A 20,178-nucleotide genomic window follows, 5' to 3' on the forward strand; every position below is an offset into this window, starting at 1 on the left:
CAATTTAGCATGGGGACAAGGTCAAACCAAACATCTGTTTATACCTATCTGTATTTTTACCTCCATTGACTGAATGGATCAGGCCAAAATCAGAACCTTCAGTTCGTTAGATAGTAGCTTATCTTAGAATCTTTGAAATGGGCAAGTTTTTATCCCAGCAGTAACTCATCTCAGGTTGATTGCAAAAATTCACTATGAAGCATTTTCAGATTAAATATAATTTACAAGTCTTAATTTGTGTTGCATATTACACAAAGTTGGTCAGACAGAATGTAACAGTACATATGTCTGTGTACATCAGTTGATCTGCACTGAGTGATTGAGAGACTGTGAGAGTTTAGAGAAGTCCTGATAGAACTTTTTAACACTATCAATATTTTGAATCAGACACATCAGAGAAAATATTTTCCAATTGTGAGAGAATCCAAAATTGGGGGTCATCAATACAGGATCTATATTTTTTCTTTCTTCTTTCTGGGATGTGGTTATCACAGACCAGATCATCATTTGGTAGCCAGCCTAAATTGTCCTTGAATCAAATAGCTTGCTCAGCCACTGTTGAAAGCAGGTAAGAGCCAGTGACGTTACTCAGATTCAGCATTCACATCTAGACCAGACTTGATAGGGATGGTAGATTTCCTTCTCTAAAGGACATTAGTGAACCAGAATTTTAGGCTGCAGAACAAGACCATTCAACCCATCAAGTCTGCACTTGGGCATTTACAACAGTTGATTGATAATTGTTACATTCATCATTTTTGACACTAGTAGCTGGTTATCTTAGATGTTTAGAGCCTGGAGAAAATAATACCAAATATGGGATAATTACTGACAGATGCAATTATGTGATTAGGACTACTTTTTAAGTGGTTGGAATTCTGGAACTGTCCACCACATTGAGTGGTTGAAGCAAATACTTTTGATCCTTTCAATACATGTTCAACATGTACCGTGTGCAATAGTGTGCCCATGAGCTTTGTATGTATGTAATGTGGGTTTGCATGAGTAGGTGGATATATATGCCTGCTTTGTTGTCACTCATTACTAGGGATCATCCCGGCCAATATTCCCTTTGAGACCCACTAAAGTGCATTATTAAAGTCACTGGCAGTAGTGCATTGACTCAGTGTCTGCTACTGAAGATACTGTAATTTTCCTTGTCAAAACCAGCACGACTGACATTAATTTCTAATAATTACAGTGATGGTGTTTGTTCAGTCTTTTTTAAAAATCTTTCAAATATACAAAGTTTGATAATTCATTTTTAAAAGGAAGGTAGTTATGGTTGGTAAAACAATAGTTACAGAGAAATACGAAGTTGCTTCATGAAAAATGAAACAAATGGAATATCCACCAACACTTCACCAAAAGTGTAATAGATTGCAGTTGAAGAGGAGTACTGGGGATATTTGTTGTTCAAAAATATAAAATTGCATACTTGTGAATCCATTAGTTTTCTGCAAAATGGTCAAGTGTTAGCAATTGGTCCCAGATCCCATCACTTTTATGGCCCAGGTGTCTTCGGCATGATTTCCTATCAGCCCTTGTGAAGTGGATGTGGTAAATTAGATTTGAGAGACATGAAATAATTTGGCCGTCTTTGAGCAATTGAATTGAACTGAATGTTTGTTACGCCATGAAAGCACATAGTGAAAGAGAATGAAGGAAGAATTTTCACATTTTCGTTTGAAGTGTTTTTTTTTCGAGTGAGATACTTAGCGCCCTGACCGTATGGCTCGGAGTGACTTTTTTCATGCAATCTTCTTAACTATGCAGCTGGCCTCTTGGGTGCCTTTCTGTGAAAGCCTGACCCCACCCTGCTCACCCTGCTACTCTCACATTACCACCTTGAATGCTCATTCATCACCACCTTCTCTTTTGTTTTGTTCACTCATGGGATGTGGATGTTTTATTGCCAGTTCCAAGTTGCCCATGAGAAGGCAGCGATGAGCTGCTTTCTTGAACTACTGCAGTCCACCTGCTATGAGTAGACAAAATGCCATTAAAAAGGGAATTCCAGGATTTTGACCCAGCAACATTGTTGGAACGGTGATATATTTGCAAGTCAGAATGGTGAGTAGCTTGGAGGGGAACTTGAAGGTGGTGGTATTCCCACATATCTGCTGCCCTTGCCATTCCAGATGGAAGTGATCGTGGTTTTGGAAGGTGCTGCCTGAGGATCTTTGGTGAATTTCTGCAGTGCATCTTGTAAATGGTACACATTGCTGCTACTGAGTGTTGGTGGTGGAGGAAGTGGATGCTTGTGGATGTGGTGCTCGTCAAGTGGGCTGTCAAGTTTCTTGCGTGTTGTTGGAGTTGCCCTCATCCAAACACTTAGGGAGTATTCCATCACACTCCTGACTTGTGCCTTGTAGTTGGACGTGCTCTGGGGAGTCAGGAATTGAGTTACTCACTGCAGAGTTCCTAGCCTCTAAACAGTTCTTGTAGCCACTACATTTATATGGTGAGTCCAGTTGAGTTTCTGGTCAGTGGTAACCCCAAGGATCTGGGAGATTCAGTGTTGGTAACACCATTGAATGTCAAGGGGCAGTAGTTAGATTGTCTCTTATTAGAGATAGCCTTTGCCTGACATTTTTGTGACGCACATGTTACTTGCCACTTGTTGCATTTTAAAATTGCCTGCTTCGGTACTGGAGGAGTCGCAAATAGTAGTGGTGAACATTGTGCAGTTATCAGTGAACATCCCCACTTATGGCCTATGATAGAAGGAAGGACATTAATGACACAACTGAAGATGGATCTTCCATCTCAACCCTCTTCCATCCACTTCCATCCTTTGTCTTATTGCAAGAAAAGCTAATGCACTCCGCTCCTCTCTAACAGCTGACATAATAGCACCACAGCTAACTTGGGTCATGATTGGTTGCACTGACCTGCAGGACTGACCATGGTGTCCAGTAACTGGACTGCAAGGACAGATTCTGTTCACGCATGTGACTGACGATGATCAAACACCCCTGGACTGGAATAGGACTGGCTCCTTTACTGAATGTGTGTAGATCTCCCTTCATCCCACTAACAACTGGCAGCCTGTAACTGAACACTAAACAGCTAAGTAGACAATGTAGCCCATATCAAGACCCTGTGAGTCAGTGCTGCAGAGAGTGAGTGGTGCTATGAAAGCAGTGTGAAGTACATAAGAGATTGTAGCATCCAAATAAGTGGCAAAATGAGTGAGCACTAGGAAAACAAACTAAGAGCCATAAGGTGTGTACTTGTGTGTGTGTGTGTGTGTATGTGTGCACAAAGTTTCCCAGTAAAAGCATACAAGTCACACATGGCCCTGAGGTCCAGATTAAGATGTTGAAGCGTTGAGTTAAAAATTGACTTGGTTCAAGAGCAGACATAATGTGGTGATACTGGTGATCCGTTGAAGCTGACTTGCATGGACGAAGTGCTAAGGAGGATAGTGCCCTCACTGGAACACAGTTGTGGAGATGCATTTGGATGATGGGCAGGATAGGCATTCAGCAAGCCTCAACCACCAGGTGCCCACTCTGACTTTCATGTCGGCAATTAGTGCCATCGAGTTTCTCAGTGAAGAGGAAAATTAGAAGAGACATAAAAAAGGTAAGTTGAGGCGTTGATTCAATGCAAACACATTGGAAATAAGGGAGTAACCACTTCATGATTAAAGTATGAAGTTGCTATTGAAGGCCTGCAATGAAGATTAGGTTAGGTTTTCTTGACACTGAGAATCTGATATTTTTTATTTTTGCTGTATTTTCCTACCTTTCTTGCCATGGCCCATGGCACACAAGGGAATGGAAAATTCTGCCCATGGTGAGACATTGTGAGAGGACTAGCATTTGTAAGCATTCAAAGTAAATCATTTCAGAGAGCTGATTAGTGTATGTTGAAATCATCTACTAAAGAGTTGAGAGTGCTGGATTATGAGCGGAGGTGCTCATTGTCGAGAGAAAAATAGTTTTAATGATGCAGCGTCTATTATAGAAACATAGAAGATAGGAGCAGGGGGAGGCCGTTTGGCCCTTCAAACCTGCTTCGCCATTCTTCACAATCATGGCTGAGCATCAAACTTAATAGCCTAATCCTGTTGCCTCCCCATAACCTTTGATCTCATCCACCCCAACTGCTATAACTAGTTGCCTCTTGAGTACATTCAGCATTTTGGCGTCAACTGCTTTCTGTGGTAATGAATTATGCCATTGGGATGTCCCCTAAACTGTTTTACATCCAATGAGTTACTTTCGAAGTGTAGTCACAGTTGTTTTGTTGGCAGACTTGCAGCCATTTGGAGCACAGCAAGAGCCCACAAATGACAAAATAACCTGTTTCCGTCAGTGAACTTGGCCAGAACGCTGGGTGAATCACTTCCTTTTGTTCAAATGGTGGAATAGTATCTTTCACATCCAATTGAACGGAGAGGTCCTCCTCCCAAAAACAACACTGTGAAAATGCAACACTTCCCCACTGCTGCATTGTCGCACTGGTCAACATATTCCACTCAATTCTGGAATAGTTCTTTAAACCTCAACCTTCTGACCAGAAGGAAGACAGCTATGAAGAAAAGGCTGGTACAGTGTTAAAGTGATAACAGATGCTTGTGAATTCCCCAGGCTAAAAGGAAAAAGGGAGAGCCAGCATATGCAGTAATGATAGTGAATGAATTCATGGAGATGGCATTGATTTGCACATGAGGTTTACTTTTAAAGAAATCCACACAGCCATTCTCTGTCCAAAGCTTTTGAGAATATCGTGTCAGGATTGAGACAATGTTGTGTGTTCTAACCTGCTGTCAGTAGAAGTTGGAGATTTTATTTGAATCCAATCCAACTCATTACTAAGCTTTCAAACAGGAATGTGTACACAAGGGATTGTGGTTATTTTTTGCTTCTGAATGAAGGACATCGTTGAAGTCCATCACAAAAGAGCAAATTTCTGAAATGCTGTTTGATGCAGTAAATGGTTTGATAACTGACGCAGAAACTGTCAGCTGAAATTTTGTCTGTTGAAGAGAATTTCTTTGCCAGTCGTTATGATTTGGTCTCACTTGACAGACTTTTGACAACACAGTGTGTCAGTGATAATTATACTTAGCAGTGAATGGCTCAGGCATACCTGTGTTCTCTATTTCTCAATTCTCCCAATGTAGATAGTGTTAGGCAGCTCTGTTCACATGAGAGAAATTGGTTTTCTTTCAGCTATGACATGATTAACTTGGTCTAAAACTACCTTAGCAAGTTGCACTAAACATTTGCATGGAATGCTTTTGATACTGGGTGCTGCATAACAGGTGTGTTATAATTTAGTTGCTGAATTGGATTCTGGCCAATCTATATGCAGGGCTAGTGTATATAATGCATAGGATTGGATTTGCTCTAATTGCCATGACCATCGTTTGTTGTTAATAATCAGTTGCTGAGTTTGCTGTGTTAGTGTGGAGGCTGACAAAATTGCAAGACTGTTGGTTTACTCAGCTGTAAGCCCCTGGTAGTTTAGCTTTCAGCCTCTTGCAGTATGTCTTTGTTTTGTTGGCTGGACCTAGCAGTTGAATCTGCATTTATTACTCTTCCTGTCCCCTCAATAGCTGCTGAGTTTGGTGCAAAAATTTCTGTAAGTAGCTATTTTTGGCAGCTGGATACTGGTAATATTCTTCGGGCTGTCAGTCTTGGATTTTGTACGAATTCAGAGCTGCTGTGGAGGGGTCTCCTGCTCTTTTAGGGTGTGGTTGAGCATAAATTGAACATGTCACACAGTACGTTAAGGACATTGTGAAAGCTTAATGAGATGAGGCTGATATATTGAAAGGGTTGTTCATATTATTGGGCTTGCTGTCTGCATCAAGTTGATCTCACTGATATACCAGCTTTCCACCTGTATATGTCAGGGAGGTTGTGACACATAAATCAGAGATTTTCATCCTTGCCTCATTTGTAAGATGAGAAAGATTGATACCAGCAAAAATATGTTGGACTGTCTGATCTGACTCAAGAGCATAGAATGTCACTCCTAAGTTTTGAGCCTCGTTTCATAAGCCGGAAGTGTCAGGTTCAGTGATCGATTTCAACCAGCACGCCTGGGACTTGCAACAATGTTCAGAGTGAAATCTAGCCCACTCCAGAAATAATGTCCACGTGATTTTATTTTGCTTCTGTCCCTCATGTGGAATTAATGTGCTAATGGTACATTCACACCAAATGGATTCAATCTGTTGAATCCAGGTTAATATTTGTGTTCAAAAGCAAAAATAGAGATTGCTGGAAAAGCCCCTAGGCCTGATAGCATTTGTGGAGAGAAATCAAAGTTAACGTTTTGGGTTGAGTTCTGAGAAAGGGTCACTCAACCCAAAATGTTAACTGTGATATCTCGGCACAGAAGCTGCGAGACCTGCTGAGCTTTTCCAGCAGTCTCTACTTTTGTTTCTGATTTACAGCATCTACAGTTCTTCGGATTTTTGTTTAACATTTGTGCTGATGGAGCACACTCTGACCTTTTATATCTTCAAGTAGGTGATGTGTAGAAGCTGTCTCTCCATATCATTACCTAATTAAACTGTCCTTCCACTTTCCATAAATATGGCTCCTGATGACAGAATCTATGGTGAAAGCTATGACAGTGAGAATTGAAAGAAGGCAGTGAATAGCGAACCCTGACTGAAGTAATAAGAATGTCTATGGATTTCTTCTTAGCTAACACTGAGTTTAGGAAGGTGAGGTGAAGAAATTGCAAATTGGTAAGATTTGATACTCTGACCACAAGTATGATCTGACTATATGTGTTTTTAGTTATGCAGTTATCATTACCAATGAGTGCCTCAGACTAGCTTGTGTTCTGAATTGCACTAGCTTCTCAATGCTAATCCCAGAGTATTGTCAATGATCTATGTCAGAGACCAACAGGAAATCAGCGGATCTTTAGCAACTATAATACAATTGAAACATTCCAGTAATAATACTATTTGTTGTATCTGTAAGTCTCTTGATTCTTGATTGTGCTTTCGGTAGGATTAGTTTTCTTATGAATGTTGGCATTACTCATCTGTACCTCCTCATCATCTTTCTATACTTTTTACTGTTCTGTTTTGTCAGTCTAACGTGGGAGACCACAAACCCTGGATAAACCACAATTTCCTTCAGTTCAGAATTGAGAAGAACAAAGCCATCACTAACAATTCTGCTGTTGTTATCCAACTCAACAGTCAATCTCCTGGGCTGACCCAGACCATTCAGTCTTTGCTTTTTGTTCAATCCCGAGTTTTAAACTCTATCTTTCTTTCATTGCCAAGACTGCTTGGATTCACTTTACAACATTTCCGACTTCATCCTACCTCAGCCATTGCTGAAATGCTGCCAGTACCTCTAGTCCTGATAATTGTTATGGTTTTGTTCAACTCCCATCAACTTGCATAAATTTCAACTTACACAAAACTTTGCCACTTCTTTTCTGATCTACACTGTCCATCTTATCGATGATCATCATCCGCACTCGCTGTCATCCCCTACACATCTCTTCTCCTCCTCAATAAATCTCTTTGCAGAAATTGAGTAAGGACAGATCACAATGTTCTCCAAGGCAATATTCTCTTCTAAACAATCTTGCTGTATACCCAGTTCCCTTCATCCCATGACTGGCAGCAAAGTTTTTAATTACCTAAATACTTTGCATTGCACTTCCATCCATGAAACTTTCCTGCTGTTCAGAGAATCAATCTTTTTGTCTAAACTTTTGATCACGCCCCTAAAGATTTTCTGTTTGACAACATCTGTTTTCTTTACATCAAATCATACAACACTTTGGGATGTTCTCTATGCTAAAGGCATAATTTAATTGTAAGTTGTTGTCAATTTCCTATCTTGGGCAAAGAACAGCACTAAAGGAAGTTTTTCTTCAGAAAGCCATTTTAACAGACTTGAATCACATATTATCCAACTCATTCCTAATTATAGGCACTAAGGAAGGTAATATTGAATGAAGCACAGTGCCTGACTTTAATGGGTATTTAACCACATGGGCTTACGTGAACATTCACAGAAAGACAACAATTTTGTGGTGGCTGAAATCCTTGAAGAAAATCAGGGTTGTCGGTGGGAAGTGCCTGATAAATGGTTTCTTCAGAGGTTTTAATCAAGGAAGTGCTGTGGAGATTGTGCAAGAGAATGACTTGCACAGATGAAGAAGACCATTCAGTTTTTCTAACCAGGTCAATCATTTCCCTCAAATCAGTCCTTTTGCCAAACCTTACGTGATTACTTTGAATACCTTGCCTCGTTGCACATTCCTAACGTTGAGTCTTCTGAAGAATTTCTTTATACTTGTATAACATTTGTATTTCAATAAATTTTAGCTGTTATTTCTCTTGTACTCGTGATACTTTTTGTTGTTCATTCCTGGAATGCGAGTGCTATTATTTGATATTGTCTATCCCTAATGGCCCTTGACAAAGAGGTTCTTGTGAGCTACCTTGTTGAAACAATGAAGTCCATAAAGTGTAGGCCATTGTGCTGTTATGAAGGGATCACCAGGTTTTTGACACTTCGACTGTAACCAAATAATGATCTAGTTCTAAGGCAAGATAGTGTGTGTCTTGGAGAAGTCTTGCATGTGATGGTGTTCCTGAGTGTCATCTTTGTTTCTCCTGGATGGTAGATCTTTGAGGTTTGCAAAGCACTGCCAAAGGAGCCTTGGTGATGCTGTAGTGCATCTTGTATATGGTGCACAATGCTTCTACTGTGCACTGCTGGTGGAGGGAATGAGTATTTATCATCAGGAGTGGGATGCCAATCAATGGGCTAAACTGTTCTGGATGATGTTGAGCTTCTTGAATGTTGTTGCATCTACACTCCAGGCAAGTAGAGAGTATTCCATCATTTTCCTGACTTGTGCCTTGTAGATGGTGGACAGGCTTCAGGAAATCAAAAACCAAGTACTCACTGCAGAAATCCTAGCCTCTGTCCTGCTTTTGTATATACATATGGCTTGTCCAATTCAGTTTTTGATCAATAGTAACTTCCAGGATGTTGTTAGTGGGGGATTCTTTGAAGGAAGTTTGAGGGAGATTCAAGATTCAATACTTAGATCTACTCTGATTGAAAATGGACATTGTCTTGTGTAATGCAAATGTTTATTTAGTCATTTAGCAGTTCAAACCTGAAACATTTCTGGGTGTAGCTGCATTGGTGATGGTCAAATTTGAAATAGTTTTATCAGTGTAACTTTTCTATATTGAGCAATGTCTTATTTAACTATCTGAAATCCCCTTTTGGTTATGTCTGTCCAATGCTGTACCTGTTCACCTACCCCAGGAGCACCTTTTCATGCAGTGTCTCAATAATTATTTTCTGAAGATCTAGGATAAAGTTTTACTGCCTTGATGTTGCTTCCTCAAAAATAAGTTGAGAGAATTAGTTGAATAGGATCTTTTTCCGTTTCATCTTAAACTGTTCTCCCAAGTCAACTCCATTCTCACCTCTAACAAAAAGTGCTTGGAGCTCTATGCACTTCTTTGTCAATAAGAATAACACCAACCAATAACATTCCTCTGCATTATCCCTCACTTCCACTGGTTAACTTTACCCCTGAGATCCATTTCTTCCTCCTTATATCCTGTGGCCACTAAATTGCTGGCCACCCAGCGACCCCTTTTGTTCTGAAGAAGGGTCGCTGGATTTGAAATGTTGCCTCTTTTTCTCTCTCCACGGTTGTGGCCAGATTTGCTGTATTTCTCCAGCAATTTCTGTTTTTGTTTCTACTCTTCCTGGTCCCCAGGTTGGCTAATAATACTGTTAATAGTTCACTTTCTTCACATATTGTCCATCGCTCCTCCATGTTTTCCAATGTCTGCTGTCTCTGTAAATAACCAATTCTTGATTCTATCTCCAAAATCTCTTTCCCTTTCAAAGCACTTGAATGCGCTGTTGCCTCTCTATCATTTTTTCTCAAAATGGCACGTACGAAGCCAGTCAGATCAGGAGTAGTTCATATCAAAATTACTAATTACGTCCTACATGACGGTGACAGAGACATTGTCATTCACAACCTGTTCTCAGCCTTTGACATGGTTGATCATATCTTTGTCATCCAGTTAGGCGGGACTGCATTCGTCTCTGTTCCTCGTCTATCGAATCATAGCTCGAGTATTTCCCAAAATGGATTCTCTTATCATATACACTATTCTCTCTGCTATTACCCCAAGGATGTATCCTTGGCTTACTTCTGCTTCTCATCTTTATGCTGTCATTCAGTAGCATCATACAAAAATAGTGTTAGTTTTCTCACGTATGCCGTGATATCTTGCTCTAAGTCATCATCATCTCTACCAACTTCTCCACTATTGTGAATTATCAAACTGTTTCTCTGATAGCAGATACAGGATAAGCAGAAATTTGTACTGATTACCGATTAGGAAAGCTGAAACCATTGTCTTTCGCTCCAAACTCCAATCCCTAGCCACTCCAGACAGTTCACAACCTTGATCTCCTGTTTGTCTATGCAACCCCAGTGGAACGTCTAACCAAACACTTATGCTAGCATTAAGGTTGCCGATATAGACCTGCATAATATCGCCTGTCCCCACAACTATCTCAGCATATCTGCTGCCTTAATTGTGCCTTTGTTACCTTGAGATATACACTAATTTCCCATCCTTCCTCTGTACAGTTGAAGCCATCTAAAATACAGTTGCATCTGTTCTTTTTGTACCTATAATTTTGGCATAGTTTACTGATCTACACTGGCTTCTGGTTGAGCAAAGACTTAAAATCCTCATCCTTATTTTTCAATCCCTCCAAAGCCTCACCTCCCTTTCAACCTCTCTCTAATTGTCCTCAGCCCCACAACCCTCCAAAAAGTTCTGTGCACCTGTAATTTTTGTGTCTTGCACACCCTCAGTTTTAGTTGTTCCCCTCTTGGTAGCTGTGTTTTCAGCTGCCTAATTCTAAGCTCTGGAATTCCTTCCATAAATGTCTCTGCCTCTTTTCCCTCCTTTTACAGTGATCCTTACAGTTTTTTTTCACCACCTGTCCTAATTTCACTTTACCTGACTGGGTAGCAACTTTTGTTTATAATTCTACTTTAAAGCACCTTGGAATGATCTATGTTGAAGGCACTATGTCAGTATTAATTGTCATTCAGAATCCATGTTGACATATGTTTATTAAACTACTGTCCGAGTACACACAAAAATATGCTGCTGTAACTCAATCCCTTTGTTTTATCCGGCATTCTTGGTGAATCTGTCATGACTTGATCTGTTTTAACAATTTTTGCAGCAGAAAAGATGTTTGAATGCAGACACTCAGGGCTGGGGGCTGGGAGAGAAGAGAAAATGCTGAAATCTGAAAATAAAAGGAGGTTGGAATGGAACAGAGTCAGGGACTGAGCCTGGTTGCTCGGATCTAGGAAAGAGCAGATTTATTGCATTCCCTGCTGCAAATGCAGGTTTCACTAGTACAATACAATCTTCAACTGAGTGCTTGTAAATCAATCTATCGACCCATTGTCTCACCAATTTATTGCTCTAGTCATCTCTTTCTTCATTCTTTCCATTCAATTCTCATATTGATTAAGCCACCTAATTGTCTGTTGAACTTAAATGTTTGTGCTGACCTAAATGAAATATGCACCAAAAAGGCGAGTTTCACACCCAGTCTCAACATCAAACACTCCCAGATCCACTTCAGCATGAATTTTAGTGAAAGTTAAAGGGATTCAGGTAGTTTATATAAAAATTTAAGCCATATTCAGCAATATATTACTGGCTAGAATCTAAGCAAGGAAGACAGCTAGCTTATAAATTAAATAACAGATGTCCAGGAGCAAGTTGCGGTTGAGTGAGGAATGACCATTTGGGTCGTTATGCCATCTCATAAAGTTGACAAGGTAACCTTAGCACACTATAACTCCTCCACTGGTACCACCTCTTGGGAGAGACAAAAGCCCTGTGGTCAATTCAAAAAAATTGCTTTGATACTCGGAAACAGTGCTTCCTAACCTTTTTGTGACCCCATTTTAATGTTTGAAATACAGTGCAGCCCCATTCAGGTTGGGGCATGTGATGGAAGGGTCAGAGTCAGGGGTGTTCTGGTGTTTGGATGAAGGTGTTTGAGCAGAGAATGGAGATTGGAGACAAGGGATAGATGCCAATGACTTAGCCTACAACTCTTTTGAAAGCTCTGATAGAGCCTTGGCGTTAATAATGACGTATGCACATGGTTCACAAGCCTCGACAGCCCAGAAATTACACCCTATTTGCCACAGTTTGCAATCAGAATATCTCTTCCATTATCAGCACATCCATGGAATTTTCCACTTAGCCAATCAGAGCACAGAACTGGAGTGCCACTGAAAGAATGGCCATTCTGGGCAATGGAAAACTGTTCTGTTTTTGAACCAGTTGGAACAAAAGAGTTTGCATGCCAATACACTCTGCCCACTATTCACCAATGCTGCCTTGGAGCTCATGACTCCAGTTGATTGGCCTGCAGCACAAATGAGGGCCGTGACCTGCAGTTTGGGAACCTCTTCCCTTTGGCAATCAAGCAAACTTCAAGAGCCCATGGCTTCTTTTTCTTCCATTACTGCTTGACCCTTGCCTCCAATGAGTGCACAGAGAGTACGGACTTCACTAAGATTGAGGTGATTCCTTCCGTTTCTTCTTTTTTAATTTTCATATTCCATTGTCCATCAATAGTGCAGCTCCAACAAGACTCCTTGCCCTGTACCTGAATCCTCATTCGTGCAGGATTTGGTGTTAATTGGTATTGACGCCTCTCTGACACTTTGATTTCCGTCACTTTCTAAGGGGGGCAAAACTGGAAACAATACTTCAACTGTTAATGTACCAGACCCCAATACAGCCTAAGATACCTGAATCAGTTACAGGCTAGAATCTGTTGACATCTTGAGATTAAATTGTGGTCTGAACTGGAAAATTTCTTTTAAATTTCTGGGTTGTGGTATTTATGTTTGGGTTGGCCGATGCTATGATTAGTGACATTTATTGAGCCACTCCTATCACTCCAATTTTTAACTACAGTCTTTATTGCTATCTGTTAGGAAAGGGCAATTTGTTAATTCACATATAAAGATTATACTCAACTGTGTTTGAAGGAACATCAAAGAGATGAATTGGCTTCTTTCCATTCTACCGATGCATTATTCTTCCTGTTAAGTCTATGCTCTGGAAGATTTGAATTAATAAGGACGCACTGTATTGTCCAGCGTTGTCATGGTTAATATTCTCTTCCGTTACAGAAACAAAGGAGGAATTGGAAGAACTGATGACGGATATTAAGAAGACAGCAAATAAAGTTCGCTCCAAGTTAAAGAGTAAGTAAACGGAACTAATAGAATCCAGCAACCAGTGTGATTAAATTATTCATGATTCAGCACTTCAGATGCTGCTTCATTAACCCCCCCTATTTGTCACAGCTGAAACATGTCTTGTTTTCCTTCCCTTTCAACTTCATTAAAGAACCTTGTGCCATAGTGTGAGGCACTGCCATATATTGTGATTGTGCCAATTCTGTGAAATATCTACCAGTTATTTTACTCTCCTGATGCTGTTTTGCCCTGTAGCCATCCAAATGTGTATCAAATTCCCTCTCAAAAGTTACTTGTGAATCTATTTCCACTTCCCCACTGAGGCAATGTATTTGAGGTGATAAAAACTCAAGAACAAAAATTTAACATATCTTCCTGCTGTTTCTTTTTCCCACTTGCTTTGTACTGTGATTACTGATTCTCCTGCCAGTGCAAACAACTTGTACAGGTCCTCCATAATTTTTATTGCCTTCATTAACTACCCCCCCACCATAGTTCAATATGCTGTAAGGGGAAACTCATCTCCTGGGTCCCCAACATCATCCACAAGTCACAAGTCAGAGGTGTGGTGGATTGCTTTTGATGGGTGTAGTTCCAACAACAGTCAAGAAGCTTGACACCATCCTGGACAAAGCAGCCTGCTTGATTGGCACTACATCTACAAGTATCCACACCCTCCACCGACAATGCTCAGTAGCAACAGTGTGTACTATCTGCAAGGTAAAACTTCTTCAAAGATCATAGACAGCACTTTCTAAACCCACAGCCATTCCATCTAGAAGGACAAGGGCAGCAAGTACATTGGAACACCTCCACTTGCAAGTCCCCCTCCAAGCCACTCACCATCCTGACTTGGAAATCTATCGGCTGTGCTGACACTGTTTCTGGGTCAAAACCTGGAATTCTCTTCCTAAGAGCATAATGCGTCTACCTACAGCACATGGACAACCACGGTTCAAGAAGGCAATAGATGTTGGCCAGCCAGCAGTGCTCATGTCTCATGAGTGAAATGAACAAAAAACACTTCTGAACATTAAACTTGCCACATAACCTATGCATGGTGCCATTCTTGGTGGTAGAGCTGTGGAGGAAGAACGTTTTAATTGTTGAGGAGGTTGTGATGGGGGCAGCAGGGCTTCAAGGAGGTAAGTGTGGAAACCGCACCCCCGCCCCTTCCCCTCCACGTTTCACCCCCACCTTCACTCTTCACTGTGGGGCACCTGATGAAAAGATGGGCAGAATGGACACCTAACTATTAAAGCAATAGGCCAGGTCACACTGAACTGTTGATTAAGCCACACCCTCCAGAAGATAAAATGTGAGCACTTGACAGTAACCTGTCTGAGCTACACAGCATCATTGTTCCCTTGGAGTTTTTGGCCCTCTCAGTTCAGGAAGCTTTAGTTTAAAACTGTGTACAACAAGGACTGTAAAGATCTCTGACATTTTATTTACTGTAACTGATGAAATCCTTCTCAATCTCTCACCTTACCTGAGGTGTTGTAAGCCTCAGCTCTCGAGTGAATTGAGAGTAAACCAACAGTCACCTCTCTTTAATGAGAGAGAGAGGTCATATAGTTCCAGTAGGACTTTGGCATCTTTACTTTTCTTATTTAACTGATTAAGTTATAGAATCATAGAATCCCTACAGTGTGGAAATGGGCCTTTCAGCCCAACAAGTCCACACCGAACCTCTCAGCATCCCACCCAGACACATCCCCCTATAACCCACCTAATCTACACCTTCCTGAACACTACAGGCAATTTAGCATGGCCAGTCCACCTAACCTGCACATCTTTGGACTGTGGGAGGAAACCGGAGCACCCAAAGAAAACCCACACAGACACAGGGAGAATGTGCAAACTCCACAGAGACAGTTGCCCAAGGCTGGAATCGAACCCCAGTCTCTTGCGCTTTGAGGCAGCACTGCTAACCACTGTGTCACCGTGCTGCCCACATTAACCCGGTTAATGTGTTCTGGTTAGATGTCTTGAAGTGGTTTGAGAATCAATTTTTTCCCTCCCTCCCCAATAACAGGTCAGAGAGTAAATGCCAATAGCAGAATTCAGATTCCCCCAGTTTTGGTGAGATTACAGTACAGCACCGCCACTGAAATAAAATACTACAAATGCTGGAAATCTGAAGTAAGAACAGCAAAAGCTAGAAACGCTCAGTTAGTCAGGCAGTAGCTGTGAAGAGGTATCGAGTTTACAGTTTGGATCAAAGATCTTTCATCAGAACATCTAATAAAAAGTCATGAACCTGACAAGTTAACTCTGTTTCACTCCACAATACAAAACCCTACTGTCATCCCTGTGTTGGCATATCAAGTAGGAGTGGGTAAGCTATTTGTAGTCAAGTAAGGCAGAAATTTAAAATCCTGTTGAAGTAAATTACCATTACAATATGAAGTTACATAACAGTTTGTTCATTTAAAAGACTTGTCAAAATTTGATGCGTTTGAATTAGCCTGCCGTTGCATAGTTTAATTGTCTAAAACGCATTTCTTTCAGAAACCCATGACATGGTATTATCAAATGGTTAATAATTAACAGATTGAGGTACGAAATTAAGTTGTGGTGAAACTTCAGATTAACTATTTCATTCCAGATAAGCATTAATTTTATAATGGAGCACTTGTAAAATCTTAATCCCAGGGTTTTCAATCTGCTACCAGAGCCAATGGCTACTGACTTCAGTCGTGTGTCATTATCAGTCACTTGTATCCTGCCAATTCAGCCATTCTTTTATATAATTCCTTTAGTGCAATAAAACATTCCAAGACTTATCTTCATGTGCGGTGTCAGGTAATAAAGCATCCTGAGGCATCCTTATAATAACCTTTACGTTATTATCTATTTAAATAAAAATACCTGCTAGCGATGTTACTCTTACGATTTGCATGTGCTTAGCCACTCAGTCAGCAACCAGCTATGAAGTCAATTTACCCATTACATTGTCTACATGCACAACTGCGCAGCAGTCTTAAAAGGACCACCTAGTGAAACCAGTGAGATCTTCAGCTCTTTAATTAATACCCCTGATTCTGAGCCAGCCGATATGGGTTTGATTTCCACTCCAGCAATATTTGCAGTTATCCAAGGGGTGTACATGATGTGATCCAGTGGATCGATAATGGTTGTATATGATCTGAAGAGGCTAATTCTTAGTTGAGTGCAATAAACAGCACCTACTGAGACAACTTGGTCAGAGGAAGAAAGAGCTTCTAGCAGACAAACCTGAAGTTAATATGCTCCTGACAGTCTTTGTAGTAATATGTGTACACTGCAAATAGCTGCACTAATGTAGTAAAATTCCTCTCATTTACTCAAAAGATCTCTTCAAGCCAGACTGGAAAAATGGATATGCTCATTCTTGTCGCATCACATTAGGATCAAAAGAATCCATACACACTACATGGCGATCAGTGATGGGTTCTGAAGACTTGGTTTGGCTGCCACAATGTGTTGAGCAATGGCGACCAGCACTATTTCAAAATTGTGCCAAATAAGAGAGGTCAACCTTTAGAAAAATCAGGAACAAAAATGTTGGTGATTCTGAGTGTAGTGATTGGAATGAGGTCAGCCAGGTAGACCTCATAGAATATGATTTCCCTCATTGGAGCTGTTATTGTGGTCCAGTCAGGATTCCTGGCTGACAGATGTAACCAGGAATGGGATCTGCTAATCCTAGGGCCCGGATCTAAGCAAGCTGGACCAGTGTAAGGTACTATGCATATGTAAATAAAGGGTGACTTGGTGACTGGCCTTCATGGATGTATTTCACAGAGAACTTCAAAGCAAACTGATACTGCTGATAGCCAATGACAGTGAACCCCACAACGCTTAACGGAGAAAAATCTTGAGCTTTACACAGAAAGTAATTCAGACCCGACAGAAGACATACAAGAGCAGAAGTCCGCAGGTCCAAGGCAGAGGAAAAGGCTACAACACTTGGCGGTGATCTCTGAAAGTGGCTCTGTGTCTGAGGTGAGCCAGCGAGCCGGCATTTATTGAGGATTCTGTGAATTAAAACAAAATGTACCTTCTACTAAAGAAGAAACCTTAAACAACGCAGCAAGGACAGTAATTTACAAAGTGTTTGTGGCTCCAGTTCGGCTTTACTACGTGCACATAGCACAAGCCATGACTGGCTAAACAAAAGTTAGAGTGTTATGAGAGTATCTTGCGTATTCCTGGAGCAAGGGACTGAGGAAATCATTAACTGAGCCATTTTAAGCTGATAAACACTCAGCAGTTTAAAGAAGTACATTATGCTGGAAAAACTGTTCTTTTCAGCAGACAGGATCTCCATTAGAGCCACTGCAAAATTTGTGAAATTTGGGGAAAACTTTCATTGCAGTCACAAAGCACAGAGAGAACCTTCAGTACATCAGCATAGCAGTGGAGAACTGCTTGTGATGCAGAATAAAAATCTTCCAAACTGATAAAATAGTTAATCACATTAGCAAACACCAGAAGTAGTGTTGCCAGGAAGATTTAATTTCAGAAAAGGACTAAATAGAGCACAAACTCGGTCATTCAAATAAAAAACTAGAAAACTGCAAATGCTGAAAATCAGAAACGAATGTGAAAAGTGCTGGAAAAACTCAGCGGGTCTGGCAGCATCTTTGGAGATAAAGCGGAGCTAAATTTAGAGTCTAGCGACACCTCTTGTGAGGTTGTACAAATTTGCTAACTAGGGAAAGCAATTTAGACAATTATTTCAACTTCTGAACCAACAGAATTCTTTAATGGGAGTGATTTAATGAAAGAGTGCAACACCAGATGAATTAATGTTTAATTTCATTGATTTTTTTTTAATCTAGAGGAGACATGCAATTATCGTAAGAAGGTCAGAATTTACAAGAGTCCAGAATATTGGAGGCATTAGTGATGAGATTTTGACAGATTTATTACAGTCCAAAGAAGACCTAACTCTGGAAAATGTCCTTTAGATGGTGGGTGAAGCAAAGATGTGGAAACAAATATAAGAGGAGGTTATAAAATTTGGCACAGAGCCTATTCGTTGGTGAATGCAAATATCACAAAAGATGCACCAAATTAACCAATACAGAGACAAACACCAGACAATAAAAATCCTTGCCAAAGCCATGGAGCAAAGAGGCTTCAAAGGCACAAATATTCCCATCTTTAAATCTGAATGCTTTTGTTAAAAGACAGTAGACCACTGAAAAACAGTTGTGGTTTTTTTTTCCTTTATTCGCTCACAGGATGAGGACATCACTGGCTAGGCAGCATTCATTGCCTCTCCCTAATAGCCCAGAGGTCAGTTAAGTGTCAAGCACATTGCTGTAGGTCTAGAGTCACTTGTAGGCCAGACCAGGTAAGGATGGCAGTTTTCTTCCCTAAAAGGCATTCGTGAACCAGAGGGGACTTCCCAACAATTAACAACAGATTCATGGCCATCACCAGATTCTTAATTCCGGATATTTTTATTGAATTCAAGTTCCACTACCTGTCATGAGGGGATTCGAACCCTGGTCCCCAAAAAGTTATCTGAGTCTCTGGATTAACAGTCCAGTGATAATACCACTAGGCCATTGCCTCCCCCTAATGTAGTCACAAAGAAATAAAAGGTTGAAAAAGCACCTACGCATGAGGTGTAACAGTCTCCAATAGAAATTAGTAGCTCAAACTAAACATTTGACATGCTGTCATGAATATCAAGTTAGACATAGAGGCATATTGTCATAATATGATCAGATCCTGGATGCATTCCACTTAATGTAAGTGAATGCTATGAACAACTGTCCAACATTGGGGATACCAAATGCTCAAAAACCTTTGTGTACTTCACAAACTAGAGTTGTTCCTTCTGATTAGGAGGGTGTGTATTGACCTCAGTCACAATCAAAAGGTAGAAAAGTTTAAGCAACAAAAGCTATAAAGTTCTGAAAGGAATATCCCAATTCATTCACAGGGTTAGGAACGTTAAAATAAAAATCATTAGACTGAAGAAAGATGCTAATCCTTCTGCTGCGATACACTTAGGAAGATCTCTTAATAAAATACTTTGAAAACTAATTTGCTGAGGTGACACAAATGGGAATCAAATCCCCATCATGAAACTAACAAAGTAGAGCTCGGACATGGCTACTGTAACCAAAAGACAGTAGGTGCAGGAGTAGGCCATTCGGCCCTTCGAGCCAGCACCACCATTCATTATGATCGTGGCTGATCATCCACAATCAGTATCCTCAAGCATAATGATACCATTCATATTTATGTTGACCTTACATGAGTCAACATGGCAATGGTAAGAGAAATCCAACCAGTTTCTGGTGTTGATAGGGCCTAGTTAAACTATCCAAGAGATGAGTTAACATTAAATAGGATACAAGTTGCAGGTTCTATTCCATTCACAAATTTGCTGATGACATCAGCATGGTGGGCTGGGTCTTAAACAATGAACCAGAGTACAGGAAGGTGATAGAGAGCTCAGCGGCATCATGTAAAGTCACCAATCTCTCCCCGAATATCAGCAAAATGAAGGAGCTGGCCATGGACTTCAGGAAGTGGAATGGAGGACATACCCCTATCTGCCTCAATGGTATTGAGGTTGAGGTGGTCAAGAAATTAAAGTTCCTGGGAGTAAATATGACCAGTAATCTATCCTGGCCCATCCATGTTGATGCTACAATCAAGAATGCACATCAAAACTTCTACTTCCTTAGGAGGCTAAGGACATTTGGCATGTCCACAATGACTCTGAACAATTTTTATAGATGCACCGTAAAAAGCATCCTAATCGGATGCATCGCAGCTTGCTATGGCAGCTGCTCTGCCTAAGACCTCAAGAAATTACCAAGAGTTGTGAATGCAGTTCAGTCTCATAAAAACCAACCTTCC

The 20,178-nt window shown here is 40.6% G+C and overlaps 1 protein-coding gene across 6 annotated transcripts in view; it reads left to right on the forward strand.

Annotated features, from left to right (window-relative positions):
* The window catches only part of LOC125464552 (syntaxin-1A), a 226,901-nt gene that overhangs the window by 105,832 nt on the left and 100,891 nt on the right, over nucleotides 1-20,178 (forward strand). For all 6 annotated transcript variants that reach the window (XM_048557056.2, XM_048557055.2, XM_048557054.2 and 3 more), the window contains exon 4: nucleotides 13,237-13,311. In XM_048557056.2, the coding sequence (XP_048413013.1) occupies nucleotides 13,237-13,311 (75 nt within the window). The remainder of the gene's footprint in view (nucleotides 1-13,236; nucleotides 13,312-20,178) is intronic.

The sequence above is a fragment of the Stegostoma tigrinum genome, chromosome 27, assembly GCF_030684315.1.
Source record: "Stegostoma tigrinum isolate sSteTig4 chromosome 27, sSteTig4.hap1, whole genome shotgun sequence".
In the NCBI taxonomy this organism is placed as follows: domain Eukaryota; kingdom Metazoa; phylum Chordata; class Chondrichthyes; order Orectolobiformes; family Stegostomatidae; genus Stegostoma; species Stegostoma tigrinum.